The sequence below is a fragment of the Rhea pennata genome, chromosome 10 (genome assembly GCF_028389875.1).
Source record: "Rhea pennata isolate bPtePen1 chromosome 10, bPtePen1.pri, whole genome shotgun sequence".
Classification (NCBI taxonomy): Eukaryota; Metazoa; Chordata; class Aves; order Rheiformes; family Rheidae; genus Rhea; species Rhea pennata.
This window is the reverse complement of record NC_084672.1, coordinates 23,719,369-23,734,173: the sequence shown is the minus strand read 5'-3', so window position 1 is coordinate 23,734,173 and position 14,805 is coordinate 23,719,369. Positions and strand designations below refer to the sequence as shown.

Genomic DNA, 14,805 nt, shown 5'->3' with positions numbered 1-14,805 from the left:
ACACAGGCGCCGCGACCAGCTCCCAGCTGGGATGCGGCTTTGGAAAGGGTAAAGGGAAAGCCAAAGGCTCTCTTAAATCCCACCCAACCCGTGCTGGGAGGAGAGATCCTGATAAAGAGTCAAATTTCCGTTTTTCCGATTTGAAGATGAAAAGCCTCCCGGAGACGGCCCCAGGAATCCCTCCGGCGGCTCTGCAGAAGGAGCCCAGCCCTGACGTAGCAGGTATTTCTGCCGTCAAAGCACGAGCAGTTCTGCTTCGCGTACGGTTCCCTGGCTGGCGGCTGAACGCCTCCCGCCAGAGCCGGTCCCTCCGCCGAGCCTGGCACGGCACAGCCAGCGGGAGCCCCCAAAGGGTTTAGCCCAGCTGAACCCAAACCGGAGCTACCTGCGTGTCAGCAGCCAGGTTTCCTTGCAGAGATGCAGGCAGCCTCCCTGGGGAGGCTGGAGCAGCCCGGCGCGCGGTGATGTGGGGCCAATCCGGCCGCCGCGCACGCAGAGCAGAGGTGGGGAAAGCAGCCGGTTCAAGGAGAGCTTTATTGGGAGATTCTGGCCATAATAAATAGGGTTACGCTACGAGACTGCCACACGGCGAGGGGCTGGGGGCAGGAGACATGCGGCCGGAGCCAGCCGTGTCCCCTCCGAGTGGGGTATCGCCCTGTTTCCCATCTCCTCTGTCCCACTCCTTCCTCCCAGCCAGCTCCAGAGATCCCTGCATCTCACCAGCAGCTGCTGCCTCACTGCGCTGGGGATCAGGGTGAGTAATAACCCAGCAGAAACAGATTATGTGGATGCGGAGGGTTTTGGGGAGCAGTGTGGACCAGAGGAGATGGGAGGGCAGAGCCCTCCGGCTGCGGGGGTTGTGGACGTGGCGAGGCCCAGCAGTCACTGCACCAGGGCCTGGACAATGTCCTTCACCAGCATGGTGCCGATAACCATCTTCTCGCTGTTGACGGTCAGCTGGGCCGCGGCTCCCTCCCGCTTCTCCAGGGTGATGAGCACCAGGCTCCCGCTGGTCACTGTCTTGGCCGCGAACCTGCCCGCCGGCACACATAGGGCTTCAGGGCAAGCTGTGGCTGTCCCTGCGGTCACCCTCCCGTCCCTGCCCCCCAGCACCCCGTGCTGGGCCAGCACAGCTGGCTGGGATGCCCCAGCTGGGACTGGGGAGGCCTCTGCCACCCACAGCCACAGTCACAGTGGGTTTGGGTGCAGGTGGCACAGTCCTGAAGAAAGACCCAAGCATCCCCGCAGGGAGCTGCTTTGATTTGGGTAAGACCAGGCAGGTAACATCCCCTGGCTGGTTCTCCCTTGGCATCTCCTCCCTGATTTGGTCCCCACAGCAGGTCGCTGGCACAGTCCGCTTGAGCCAGGCAAGGAGCTGGGGGTCCCAACCGTGCTGTGCAAGGTGGCATCTCCACAGGGGGAGATCCACCTACCTGTACTCGTTGTCTGCTCCACAGGGCACGCGGCCCACGTTGGCGGCCGAGGTCACTTGCTGGACGATGGCATGGTCACTCCGGCATTTGTCCGGCAGCGTCAGCTTCTCCGTGATCTCGCTCATGCCCGTCAGCTTCCCTGGGGCAGGCAGCAGAGGCACCTGCCCATCTCCAGCCTTGCACCCTTGCCCTCTGTCTGCACCCTGTGGTGGCTCCAAGAGCTTCTCTGCCCCTACTGTGCCTCTGGAGAGTGGCCGTGTCCCCTCCAGACCCTGTTTTGTTGTCTCTGAGCCAAGCCCTGATTTGTGCCTCCCTCTAACCTCTGCCTATCCCGTCTCATCCCCCTGAGGTCCTTGTCCCAAGGTGCCAGCCACGTGCTGGGAGAGGGCTCAGCTCCGTCCTGGTGCAAAACAACCCCACGCTGTGCCTGTGGCCTCGCAGCCCAGGCTTTCCACAAGGTCCCGACCCAGCTGCCCCACTCTCCCCTGACCATTTGCTCCTCTCCAGTCCCCAGCAGAGATGGATTTGGGAAAATCCTTCCTCCAGGACCCCTCCTGGGCTCCTCTCTGTGTCCTGCCACCCTCCCTGGTGGCAGCAGCCTGCAGCCATGTCCCATGTGTGCCTGGGGAATGGCTCTTCCGGGCAGCGCAGGGCAATGGAGCTTGTGGATCGGGCATTAAGCACCCACTGCACGCTGGCCTGGCTACGGGTGCTCCAGCCAGACCAGCATCTACCACCCACCATGCTGCAGGCGCCCCCCAGGGCTTCTCCCGCCATGCTGCAGGGATGCAGCAGAGCGTGCTGGCTCCAGAGGCTTGGGGGCTTGCAGCCAGGGTGTCCCCGCTGCTTGCCAGCCCCAGGCCATGGTGCTGGGAGTGCCAAGCACCCATGGGACTCACAGTCTGGCTGCCAGCTGTGGATTGGGGAGCACCTGGGAGGGAACTGCTGGCACTGCCAGGCTGCACAGGTGGCTATGTGATGTGGGGCCACCCATCCCCACAGCTGGTGGGAGGCATGGCGCTGGTTAATGGGATGGCCATAGGGCCTCTTGGGGTGGCAAAAGAGTCCTTGTGCCAGAGGTGGGGGTGCAAGCGCAGGGATCCAGGGACCCCATGAACGCCTGGGGCCCTGCAGCAGCCAGGCAGGATGGGGCCTCAAGGGCTGGGGATCTGCCCCATGGAGCCCTCCATGCTGTGCAGGGACCCAGCGGAGTCCCCTGGGACCCTGGCACCAGCGGGGCCACCCAGCATGGCATCTACCCGAACTACACCCAGGACTGCTGCTGAGGTCCCCCGGCCTGGGTGTGCAGCAGGGGGGCTAGTCCAGGGCAAGGGGAGCAGAGCTAGTCTAGGGGAGCGGGACGGGGTCAGCAGCGCGCTCCTGCCCGCGAGGGCCAGCTGAGCTGCGACTTACCCTCGCCCAGCCGCGAAAGGTGCTCTAAGGACATGGTGAGGGCGGCAGAGGGAATAAAACAGGCGGTTAACATCGGCGCCAGGCACACCAGGGTGAGGGCGGTACCCCCCCCCCCCCAAAACCAGCCCTCCTGCATCCTGCACTCACCCTGCTCCTTCTTGAACTCGTTCTCGCTCATGAAGATGGGGGCCATGAGCTCCCCCACGGGCGGCTGGATGGAGACGTAGAAGTGGCGTGTGTGGGTGCTGCAGAGACAGGTGGGTGAGAGGGTCTGGCTGGCCTGGGGTCCCCATCCCGTGCTGCGCCCCCTTTGCCTGCCTCAGGCAGGGGGGTAGCCAGAAGGAAACTGAGGTGCAAAAGCCTTTGGGAGTAGGGGGAACCCAAAGCAGGCTGGATCTGGGACTGCTGCCTCCTCCGTATTCCTTGGAGGGACTCTTGTGCCCATTCTGCCGTCTCCTGTCCCCTGAAACACCTCTCCTACTGTCTTCCAACCCCTGGAAGGACCTCAGTGCTGGTTCTGCTGTCCCCCATTCCCTGGAGTAGCCCATGCCATGTCTGGCCATCCCCTGTCCCCTGGAGGGATGCTTGTCCCTGTCCTGCTGTCCTCCGTCCCTTGGAGCACCCCACGCCCGTCTCACCCGGGTGCCAGCTGCTCACCAGAGCTGGAAGTTGGCTGCCTGGGTGGAGTCGCAGAAGTCGATGCCCATGACCACGTTGGCAGTGTCACCGGGCGCCAGGCTCTCTGAAAGCACAAGGCTGGCACTGCATCCCCAGCACCCAGCGGGCACCTTGCTGGCTGGCAGCACCCAGCCCAGCCTGAGAGGCGACCTCCTCCAGCCCAGCTGCAGCACCCGATGGGTGTCTTGGGGCACAGGGGATGACCCAACCCCCCCCCAAAAATGCCAGGACCCCTCGGGGCCAGGTTGGGCCATACCAATCTCGGGGAACTCCTGGATCCGCATGCCCGAGAGCGGCTTGGGCTCACTGATGCGCAGGCTCTTCACCTCGGCATCGGTGTTGTTGGAGATCTGGATCTGGACAGCTACCATGTGGGGGTCATGCGGGAAGGGCCGGCGGCTGAAGCAGTACTCGACGGAGAGCCCCTCGCCCGTCATGCGGTGCAGCAGCTCGTAGGTCCTCACGGAGCCGAAGGCCGGGCTCAGCAGCTGCGAGGGAGCGAGGACCGCTGTGGGTGAGCAGGCCACCCTGGGCACTGCAGCACTGGGTGCCCATCCCCAGTGGATTTGGATGGTCCCTGGGAAGGGTGCGGGATGCTCCTGGGAGGATGTGGTGACATGTGGGGTCACTTACAGCAGGAGCCAGGGAGGTGTCGGTGAGCGTGAGACCTTCCAGGTCGGTCACCAGGCTGGTGGAGACGATGTTGCTGGAGGGGACAGGCTGGGGAGGAGGTGGGGTGACTGCAAGGCATAGGGGGGCAAGGAGAAAACAGTTAGCAGAGCCCTGACACACCATAGTCCCATGGGGACAGCGCAAGGGCACAACCACACGGGGACAGCCATATGGGCACAGCCCCATGGGTACAGCTGTGTGCCCTGCAGCCGTCCTTGGGGAGAGAGGCCACCAGTCCCAGTCCCCCTTTCCAGCTCAGCATGACCCCAAGAACTCGTGCAGCTCTGAGCTCTGCTGGCCCAGTTTCCCCAGTGATGCAGTAACGGCCTGTCTGTGGGGCACCCTCTGCCTGGCCATGCTCCCGCTGAGGTGGCTGCAGTGGGGCAGATGGGGTGGCAAGACCATTGCACGCCCCACAGCCAGGGCAGAGCTGAGCCCTGGCCCTGTGACAGCTACTCACAGTCATCCAGGTCAAGCAGGGAGATTTCCTTGGGGCCAGTGGTGGTGGCCCTGGGACCAGGTTTGGTGCTGGTGGGCTAGAAGGAGACAGAGAGCCGTGTAGTGAGTAAAGAGGCTCATGCCAACCCTCCACCACCATGCTGCCCCCATGCTGGCCCTCACCGCCTTCCTCCTTTTGGCCTCCACCTCCGCTGATGACTCCTGAGCCTCGGAGCCTGAGTCCGATTCGGATGAGCTGCTCTCAGAGGCGCTGGCCTCCTCAGATGAGGTCTCGCCGCGGCCCTTCCTCCCCTGCTGCTGCTTCTTCTTCTTGCCCTTCTTCACCCCTTCCTCATCCTCCTCCTCACTGGGGCTGCAGGGAGAGGCTGGCTCAGACAGGCCATAGCTCGAAGATGCAGATTAAACCAGGGAGACCCTGCCTCCATCCCCAGCCCCATGGGACATGGTGTGCAGGGTACCTGCCAGCGCTCTCCAGGGATGCTTTGTGGGAGGCCTCCTTCTCCTTCTTCTTCTTCCTCTTCTCTTCCCCTTCCTCCTTGTCCTCTGACTGGTCTCCGCTGCCCTCCTCTTCTTCCTCACTGCTGGAGCTGGAGCTGCCCTCGCTACTGCTGCTCTCACTCTCCTCACTGACAGACTCAGGCTCTGCAAGTAGGCATGTCTCAGCCCTGCTGCCACATCCTGCTTTGTCCCACATCCCCCTGCTGTGTCCCACCACATCCCACGCCCCCGCATTGCATCCCACCACGTCCAGCAGCCCTCTGCTGCATCCCACATCCCCCCTGCCAAGGTGGCCCGTGCCCAGCTTGTGACACCGCAGCCTGACACCCCACCATGCTGCCCAGGCCCTCACCACTGTCTGCTGACTCCGTGGGCCCTGACTCGCCCTCCGAATCGGAGTAGAAAGGTTTCTCCACCTTCTCCTTCCTCTTCTCACGGCTGGTGCATTTGGTCCATTCAGGAACCTGCCAGGGACAGGGGTGATGGAGCAGGGCTGGTGCCTATGGGCACAGAACCCAAACTGCTACCCTCACCCGCCTCCTGCCCCCACACCGAGCTGGCCACATGTGTCCCCGAGCACAGCAAACTGACACATGGACACACATGGTGCGTGAGAAAAGATGGCAAGGCACCTGAGCAGCCCCTGTTGGGGCTGTCCCAAAGCCTGCTGCAGCTCCCCAGCAGGGAGGAACTTCCTCCCTGTGGAGAAGGTCAACACAGTCAAGGCAGTGGAGCTCCTCTACCTTGGCTCCCAGTCCCCTCCCCCACCCTAGTGGACCCTGGGGAGCCCTGCACTACCCACACTACCTCCACATTCCTCACGGAAGGGTCAGGGGCCTCATCTGGCCAGTCAGGCAGCTCCTGGTAGCCAACTGCCTTGGCATTGAGCAGGTGGGACAGGGAGCCCAGCTGGAAATGGTCTCGATCTATGGTGGGATGAAGAGTTGGGGCAGCTCCAATACAGTCATGTGCCACTGGGGTGACAGCTCTCCCCACCCATGCCCCCAGTTCCTCTGTCCCCATATTCTACAGCCAGGGCTGATACCTTTGAAGGAGGATTCCAGAATAGGAGCAGGTTTTTGGGCCAGGAAAAGCTTTTTGGCGTATTTGTTGAGTGCCCCGCTCTTCTCTGTGGGCACAATGAGCTGGCGGATGAAGCGGGCCCGGTCCCGGATGTCATAGTTTTGGTCGTACTTGGCCAAGTTGAGTACGTACTGGGTCAGCAGCTTGCTCTGCACCAACAGGCATGGGGCTCAGGGCCAGTTTCTTCCTCCCCAACAAGGAAACTGGGACCATGGCCATCTCAGCCCTGCACCCCATGCCACACTCATAGAGATCCCATTTGCTGGTACCTGCTTGGAGTTGGTCAGGTAGAGCTTAGCTGCCAAGTTGATGACCTGCAGCTTCACGATATCCTCCTCATTAGTGAAGGACTTGGCCATCTTGCGCAGCACATCAGGTGCAATCTTGGGCACGTGCTCGCAGTACTCACCGATGAGCCACAGGATGCTGGCCCGTGCCATGGGCACCTAAAGGATGGCCGTGGGCACATGGCATGGCTGCTTCCCAACCCATGATGCCAAGCCTGTGCACCCACCAGCCCTCTGCTGGGGTGGATCCTGGCACAAGAGCTGCGCGGCACCCCAACTCACCTGGATGTTGTCAGTGAGCTTGGCCATATGCTTGATGATCTCACTGTGCTGGGCTGGCTGCATCTGCAGCAGCTTTTTGATGACCACTACAGATTCGGCCACAACCAGCTCTGCAGGCAGAGAATCTGTGTTAACCGGATCTTTCCCTGAGATCTCCTGCTCCCGGAGCAAAGGAGCCCCTGTTTCACCCTGGCCACACTTGCTCACCATCCCGGTTGGAGAGGAGCTGGACCAGGCCATTGAGGCAGGTGTCTCGCACCTTTCCGATGTTGGTGGCACAGCGCCCGATGGCTTGGATGGTGGCTGCCACAAAATCTTTGTCCATGCTGCGGATGTAGGTCTGCACGGGCATGTGGAAGGCACATTACCCATGCACCAGTGCTGGGAATCCCCTGCATGGCAGCTGCATGCTGGGAGTTTTGGAGATGATGCCATACTTGAAATTGGCATGGCCAACGCCCTCTTCTCCTAGTGGAGATCTCCTTCTGTCCCCCTCCCCACGGTGCTGGCACCCAGAGCCATGCCAGAGTGGCACCCAGGAGGTCTTGATGTGCCCATGGCCCCAGCATACCTGAAACTCCCGCAGGATGGTGGAGATGTTGGTCTCATTGGCTAGGTTGGTGAGGACCTCCAGCTGTGGGAAGGAAGGAGAGAGAGGCAGCACGGGAACACAGTGCCAGGGGGCTAGGGCCCTGGTGCCCTCCCATCCCTCCATGGTGAAGAGGCCCTAGGTTGGATCCTAGGAATCCTGAAGGCCTGGCAGCGGTTTGGGTAGCGTGTGGGGCTGCCAGCAAAGCATCCAGTTAGGCTTTTGTGGCTTACCTTGAGGATCTTGATTTGTGTGGGATCTGTGGAGCGGATGTAGAAGCTCTTCAGGTAGGGCTCAAACATTCCCTGTGCAGAGAGCCAGCAGCATTAGGGGCATCCCTGTACCAGCTGCCCAGGCCATGCCAAAGCCACCCACAGGCAGGTGATTCTGAGGAGCTGGGCAGAATGCGTGCTGCCTCCCAAACCCTCAGTCTGCTCCAGGAGCAATGAGGCTGACCCCCTCCTGCACTGGGAGTTGAAACTCACCCTCCGTTTGATGGACATGGTGGCCACATTCTGCAGCACGACGTACTGCACCTCGCTGTGGGGACAGAGAGGGGAGTGGGGTCAGTGGGGCCAGGACTGGCTGTCCTCCCAGCACATGCTTGGACAGGGGGGCAGGACCCACCACAGCCCCACATCTACTACAGGCCAGAGTATCCCAGCAAGCAGGCTGAGAGGCTCTGTGGGGGACCAACGAAGACTCAGGGCTGCGGACCTGTGACTCCGCAGGAGGCGCACCAACGCCTTGGCTATGACGCCAACCTCAGCCTTAGGTGCCAAGTGGAAGTAGAGCTGAGCCACAGCCATCACCACCTGTGGGAAGACACATGTATGTCACTCTGTGGGCCCAGGGACATCATGGGTGACACCCCCACAGCTCCTGCGTGACAGTCATGTCCCTGCACCAGCCCAATAGCACCGCAAGGAAGCAAAGCAAGGTCTACCCTTGTGGACCCTCACCATGTTTCTCCTCACAGGGGATCCCTCAAGGCCTCATCAGCACATTGGTGGCACCATGGCCATCAGAGAGGTCCCAAGAAAAGGTGCTAGGACACTATCTGTTAGCCACTGGGGGCTGGACTAAGAGCCAAGTGGGGGCTGGAGGAGATGGGACAGTGCTCCCCAAGGGGGTGGCTGCACTGTGGGGCTCACCGCAGCATTGCGGCTCTGCAGCAGGGGCTTGGTGTTGCGCAGCAGCAGGCGGTGATCAGGGTCCATGACATAAGGCTTACGCTTCACCAGTGAGACAGCCTCCGCCTTGGCATCCTTCGTGTCCTCCTCATCAGAGCCGTAGAAGGCCTTCTCAGCACTCTCTTCCAACAGCGACTCCTGCCAGCATATGAGACGCCTTGCAGCCCCACTGGGATGGAGCTGCCCGTGGTGATGCCCAGGCTGGCACCCCGAGGCTGCCCCAGCCCTTCATCCCATTGCCCTCATCTCCAACCATATCAACGGATCACTGAGATGTGCCCAGACCCGGACCTGAGATATTGGAGTATTGCCCACTGCGAGGGCTGCCCAAGGCTCTTCCAGCAGCAGGCATTGGGCCCTGGGTGCCAGTGGAGCTCCAGCAGGGCCACGGTGCCGGGGGTGGGGGGGGGGCCGCACTCACATTCTGGTTGGGGCTGAGGAACTGGGTGCGTGCATAGCGCGTCAGCATGTTGATGATCACCACTTGGCCCCACTCCTCCACGTCAATGAGCAGGTTGCAGAGCTTGCGGTAGTTCTTGTGGATGAGGTCGATGCGCTCAGGACAGACCTCCTCGAATGCCATCACCACACTGCCAGCCACCAGCTGAAGACATAAGGCTTGAGTGTAGCTGGAGCACTGGGCACTCGCTGGGAGGGGTGGTATCCCCACATTTTGGGACAGGGGAGATGAGTCACCCAGCTCACCGTGGTCTTGTCTGCCAGCAGCTTCTCAATCACTTCAATGAGCTGGTCCTTCTGGTCTGAGTCCAGGCTATGAGAACAGAGTGGGGTCAACACGGACAGGAGCTGGGACATCACAGCTGGGCTAGTCCCATGGGGCTGGCACTGCCCCAAACTACCCTGATTCCCAGTGTCTGCCCACCACTGCCAAGCAGGCAGGACCCCAGCACCGTGTCCAAAAACGGCAGTTTAACAGCAGTAAGGGGTACAAGTGTTTAAATGACTTCTCCTTGTCCTCCACATTGCCACACCACCTCATGGGGCCCCAGCTGGCTTGCAGCCTCCCGTTACCTGTATAGTTTGGGGATGGCGTGGGCGGCCGTCTTGCGCACGTATGGGGACATGTCCGAGGCTGCCTCTTTGATGGCCAGCATCATTATGGGCACGATGATGGGCACGCGGATGCTGGAGAGGACCCTCAGGGCACTGGCACGGATCAGCTGGTTGGGGTCCTGCAGTGGGCACGCACAGTGCTACAGTGAGTCGAGATGGGCTCTTGGGCCCCATCAGGCCCCAGACCCTTCTGGGATGGGGATTTTGCCAGTGAGAGGATGCAGCTGGAGGTCTCCTGAGGCTGCCCAACCCCACCGCAGCCTACCAACCCTGATTTTTTTTCCCACTAGAGAAGCCAGGCCACCTGCCTTGAGTCCTCGCTGGAAGGTGGAGATGGAGAGTAGGGCCAGGTCCTGTTGCTCCTCAGCATAGCGCACCAGGTACACATAAACCAGCTTCTTCACCTGCAGACCACACAACAGAGGGTGGCTAAGGCAGTGGGGACCCCACAGCAGAGAACCGCTCCCAGAATTATCTCCATACTGGGACAGCTGCCATCACCCAGTGCCTCCATCCTCTCAAAATTCAGCCCACATTAGCCCTCCCCAAAACCTTTCTGATGCCAAACAGCATCCCTCCTGGGACCACTCCAGACCGGCAAATTCCCTTGGGTATGAGTCCCTTGCTCACCCCACGGCAGGGACACCCATCATCTTCTTGCCCCAGGTCATGCAAGAGCTGCTGCTCACTCTGGTCATGTGCACAGCAGCTGAGTCCTGCCTCACCTCGATATTCTTGCAGGCCACATTTTTGACAACAGCTGGAAAGAGATCAGAGGCATTCTTCCCACGGGCGATCATCTAGGAGGGAAGGAACAGTGTGACACCAGACAGACAGCCTCAGAGAGCTCATGGCATGGCATTGCTGGTCACTGAGCCCATGCCATGGCAACACTCACCGCCACGATCCTCTTCATGGCTTCCAGCTTGAGCGAGTCCTTGTTGCTATCCAGCATCTCCTTGAGGTCATCATGCCTGTGGAGCAGTTAGGGCGCTGTGAGGAGCCAGCCCTCATCCCTGGCAGCCCCTGGCCATCACCTAGCACCCACTGTGGAGGATCTCCCCACGTGCGCGCTGGACACGCCGCAGCCTCTGGTGCCCACTGCCAGCTCCCAGGGCTTTGCTTGCCCCAGGCCACCAAATGCAGCCCTCTGGTGCTGGGACCAGAAGGACCTCAGCTTCAGGACATTTCCCCCCCTCACAATGCAGAAAGAGAGGAAGGATCATCCTGTTTTCTGTTTTATTCACTTTTCCCACCTGCTCCCAGCCTGGCTCATGGCTTCCCTGGGGGCAGAGGGCACTTGCTTGGCTTTGTCCCCTTCCCACGGTCAGGCTGGGGCAGGAGAGATGCCCGTGCCAGCCTGGGAACCCAACCCACAGCTGCTTGTGAAATATTTATCTGGGCAGGAATTCAGTTACAGACGTGTGAAAAAGGACCCTGCAGCCCTTGGAGTGTTGCTGGGGCGACTCGCATGGGCTGAGGTTGTTGCCCCAGACACTGTCAGCTCCTTGTCACCACCGTCCCCTTTTATAAGGCTGGTTGGCACAGCTGTTCCTGCAGTCCCTGAGCTGACCTGGTGGCATGGCATTGCTAGACCTGCAAGGCTGCATCCCCCTGCAATGGCCCCTTCCCAGATTGTCCGGTTGGGATAGGAGCTTTCCCAAAACAGCACAGATTTGCACCAAAAGCACCTCGGCATTTGGAGAAACCAAATGTGATGTGTCCGTCATCCGGGAGCACACACCAGCTGCTAGACAGAGCGTCACATCCTAAAACACTAAACTGCCCCAAAACCCCAGCCACCCGGGGTTGCACCCATCCGGTGGCACCAGGGCTTCCTGATCCTGATCCTCCTGATCCCAGGATGACGTGTGGCACAAGCCCTCGCTGCTCCCGCGGAGCCTCGAGGGCACGGTGCACGGCCCGCGCTCCCGCACGCCCCTTTCCTGGGACTCGTGCCTTGCCCACCCTTACCGCAGCGGCTGCGGCTGCCCGGCGCTGGTGCCGCTCTGGGCCATGGCCTCCGCCTCGGGGCGCTTGAGCAGCTGGAGCTCGTCAGCTCGCAGGGCGCTGTAGCAGGCCTGCTGCCCTCCGTCGGCGGGCAGCACCGGGCTCCTCGCCTCCTCGGCCGCGGCACCCACCGACGCTTTCCCCAGACTCCCCGCACCAGCTGGCAGCTGCTGCAGCAGCTTCTGCAGCGGCGGCATCGACAGCATCCCTTCGGGTTGTCCGGGGAAGCTGGTGGGCGCAGCTGGTGGCCTCCTGAACCGCTCGTTTGCCCCGCACCGATGACAGCGTGACCTCGCTGCCAGCCCGCCGGACTCCCACGGGCTCTCTGGCCAGCTGCGGCCCCGCTCCTCCTCCCGGCTCTGCCGCCTGAAACCTGATGCTGCAGCACCAGGCGGGCCCTCGCGTCCCGGCTACGTGGTGGGGTGGCATGGGAGTGGTACGTTCCCTGGCAGGGCCTGAGGCTCATGGTTTTGGTTGGTCTGGTCCTGTGCCTGGAGAAGATGCTCGGTGGCAAGGCCACACGGGGGTCAGCCCTGGGGGGTCTGTCCCCATCCCAGGCCATTGTGGAGGCCTGGTGCTGCGTGAAGGTCCCCTGTCCCAGGGTCTCTCTGTCACCTGAGCCTGAGTGACACCTGGGGACCCATCCTGCATGCAGGGATGAGGCTGCTGCCTCATCAGGTGGGAGAGCACCACAAGGAGCTGCTTCCTCGGGCACCCTGAGGGGCTTCATGGGGGGGCACTGAGCCCCCAGCCTGCAGCCATAATCACCACCAGCCATTAACAACCCTATCTGGGGACCTCAGTTGCCAGCCCGCAAGAGATGATGAGCAGGAGGTGGAGGATGGAGTCAGGGGGCAACACCGAGGCCCTGCCATCCCCAAGAAGATGCTGGGACTGGTGAGGAGCACGTGGGGCAGCCTGAGACCTTCCCCACACACCAGTTGGCACGACTGGCCTGGTCCCCACCAGCAGCCCTGAGCCTCCACTTCCCAGAGATGGGACCAGTGGGATCTACCTGCGACGAGATAGGAGGACACAGGCTATACAGACGGACACACCATCCCTGGACAGAAAGCACAGCACCATCTAGTGACCGTGCGCCTTGTTATGGTCACAACTGTGAGCGCTAATTAGCCCAGTCGGAGCCACACCGTGGCGCTGGCTGCGGGGTCCTGGGTGGCACCCCTGCCCTCGGCTCCCCAGGGCCGAGGTGGCATCATGCTCTGTGTCCCTGCTACCTGCCCCATGTCTCGGCCCAGATGGCCTCCAGCATCACCGCAAAGCCGAGTTTCCTTTCCCACACACGTCGCAGGACCTGGCTGGAAACCCCATCCCCAAGGGGATTCAGCCCCTGGAGGGCACCAGGGCACAGAGCAGCTACCGGCACATGTGGGCAGGACCCACTAGACAAGGCCACGGAATGGTTTAGCAGCACCTTGGGCCCCAAGGCCACCACCATGGGTGCAGGCAAGCCTCGCGGGGATGCTGCCAGGCTCCCTGCACTGCCTGCTGGAGAATGGCTCCCGGGAAGGCAGCACCCAGGGGACAGGGACACTGCCAATGGGTGCAGGTCTAGGGGTACAGCAACAGTGAGTGCAGGGCTGGGGGACATCACCAGTGGGTGCAGGGCTGGGGGACACCGTTAGAGGGTGCCAGGCTGGGAGACATCACCAGCAGGTGCCAGGCTGGGAAACACCACCAGTGGGTGCTGGACTAGGGAGACACCGCCAGTAGGTGCAGGGCTGCAGGACACCAGCAGCGGGTGCCAGGCTAGGGGGACACCACCAGCAGGTGCAGGGTTGGGGGACACCGCCAGTGGGTGCATGGAAGGGTGACACAAACGGTGGGTGCGGGGTTGGGGAACATCATCCAGCAGGTGCATGGCTGGGGGACACCGCCAGTGGGTGCCAGGATGGGTGACACAAACAGTGGGTGCGGGGTTGGGGAACATCATCCAGCAGGTGCATGGATGGGGGACACCGCCAGTGGGTGCAGGGTTGGGGGACACCCCCAGCAGGTGCAGAGCTGGGGGACACCACCAGCAGGTGCAGGGTTGGGGGACACCCCCAGCGGGTGCAGGGCTGGGGGACACCGCCAGTGGGTGCCAGGATGGGTGACACAAACAGTGGGTGCGGGGTTGGGGAACATCGTCCAGCAGGTGCATGGATGGGGGACGCCGCCAGCGGGTGCCAGGCTGGGGGAGCCGCTGGTGGGTTCCCATCCCCTGCTCACCCCGACACGTCACTGGCCGGCCCGTGCGTGCGCCCCGCTGAGCATCCGCTTCCCCTCAGCCGCCCCAAAATGCGGCGGCTTTGCCCCAAACGCCCTCACCCCCCCCAAAACCCTCCGCTGGCCTTTCCCCCCGCTCCCTCCCCCAGCCCGTGGCCCGGCGCCCGCGGCGGGACCCCAGGCGATGGTGGCGGGGGCGGCGGGTCGGCCGCGCGGGGGGCAGCGCCGAGGGGTAGGGGGGGAGGCCACGGCGGCGAGGCGCCAGGCCCGCTGCCGCCTACCTCTTGTAGTCGGAGGAGAAGATGCCGCCGCTGGCCGGGTCGTGGCCGTACTCGGGCTCGCCCAGGCTGGAGGAGCCGCCCTTCTCCTCGCCGTAGGCCTGGCCGGCGGCCATGGCGGCGGAGCGGGACGCGACGCGACGCGCGGCCGGCGGCGGGCCGGGATGCGCGGCGGAGGCAGGCGGCGGGCCGGGATGCGGGGCAGGCTGGGATGCCGGGATGCGGCTGATGTCAGGATCATGTGGAGCCGGCGGCGCGGAGGCCGCCGCCACCTCTTAAAGGCGTAGGGAGCCCGAGGGGCGACGCGTCCCCTCGCGTCCCCCTCCCTCCCCGTGTCCCCCGCCGGGCGGCCGACTTCGCCCCGGCGATGCGGGGGAAGGCGCATCGGCATCGCCGCGCGGCTCCGGCGCTGCTGCGGCCCCTGGAGAAACCAAAAATTGGAAGCTGCCGGCACCCTGAAGCTCTGCCCCTGCTCCATCACCCACGTCTGGGGCTGAGAGCTGGGGAGCCACAAACTTACCTTGCAGGTGTGTAACTTCTCCATCGCCTCAACGAACAACAGCATGTTTAAAGAGTCTTCCAAGAGCAGCTTTATAATGCCGCCCTGGAAATAATATCATGTCTCCA

The 14,805-nt window shown here is 62.5% G+C and overlaps 1 protein-coding gene across 3 annotated transcripts; it reads right to left on the bottom strand.

Moving 5' to 3' along the window:
* Positions 1–521: 521 nt before the first annotated feature.
* AP3B2 (adaptor related protein complex 3 subunit beta 2) lies at positions 522–14,314 on the bottom strand. 3 transcript variants are annotated; one of them, XM_062583322.1, is made up of 28 exons: positions 14,182–14,314; positions 10,560–10,635; positions 10,387–10,461; positions 9,970–10,065; positions 9,620–9,780; positions 9,293–9,359; positions 9,009–9,191; positions 8,549–8,725; positions 8,112–8,209; positions 7,880–7,934; positions 7,628–7,699; positions 7,377–7,439; positions 7,013–7,145; positions 6,806–6,915; positions 6,506–6,682; positions 6,199–6,385; positions 5,961–6,079; positions 5,506–5,617; positions 5,114–5,297; positions 4,818–5,007; positions 4,657–4,732; positions 4,158–4,264; positions 3,781–4,012; positions 3,504–3,588; positions 2,994–3,091; positions 2,847–2,870; positions 1,434–1,572; positions 522–1,033 (listed from the first exon to the last, which is right to left on the bottom strand). In XM_062583322.1, exons 1-28 carry the CDS (start codon positions 14,292–14,294, stop codon positions 883–885), a joined length of 3,360 nt encoding a protein of 1,119 aa, XP_062439306.1. In that variant the 5' UTR covers positions 14,295–14,314; the 3' UTR covers positions 522–882. The 3 variants fall into 3 exon arrangements, with proteins under 3 accessions (XP_062439306.1, XP_062439307.1, XP_062439308.1); XM_062583323.1 differs by lacking the exon at positions 2,847–2,870; XM_062583324.1 differs by lacking the exon at positions 7,628–7,699.
* Positions 14,315–14,805: the final 491 nt, after the last annotated feature.

Bases quoted from the DNA above. Each gene is read 5' to 3' on its own strand.
- AP3B2 (XM_062583322.1), bottom strand. From the start codon at position 14,294: ATGGCCGCCGGCCAGGCCTACGGCGAGGAGAAGGGCGGCTCCTCCAGC. The intron at 5,618-5,960 runs GTAGTGTGGGTA...TGTCCCTGGCAG, and splicing joins CTTCCGTGAGGAATGTGGAG to GTTCCTGAATGGACCAAATG. The intron at 1,573-2,846 runs GTAAGTCGCAGC...TGCCTGCCCCAG, and splicing joins CCTTTCGCGGCTGGGCGAGG to GGAAGCTGACGGGCATGAGC.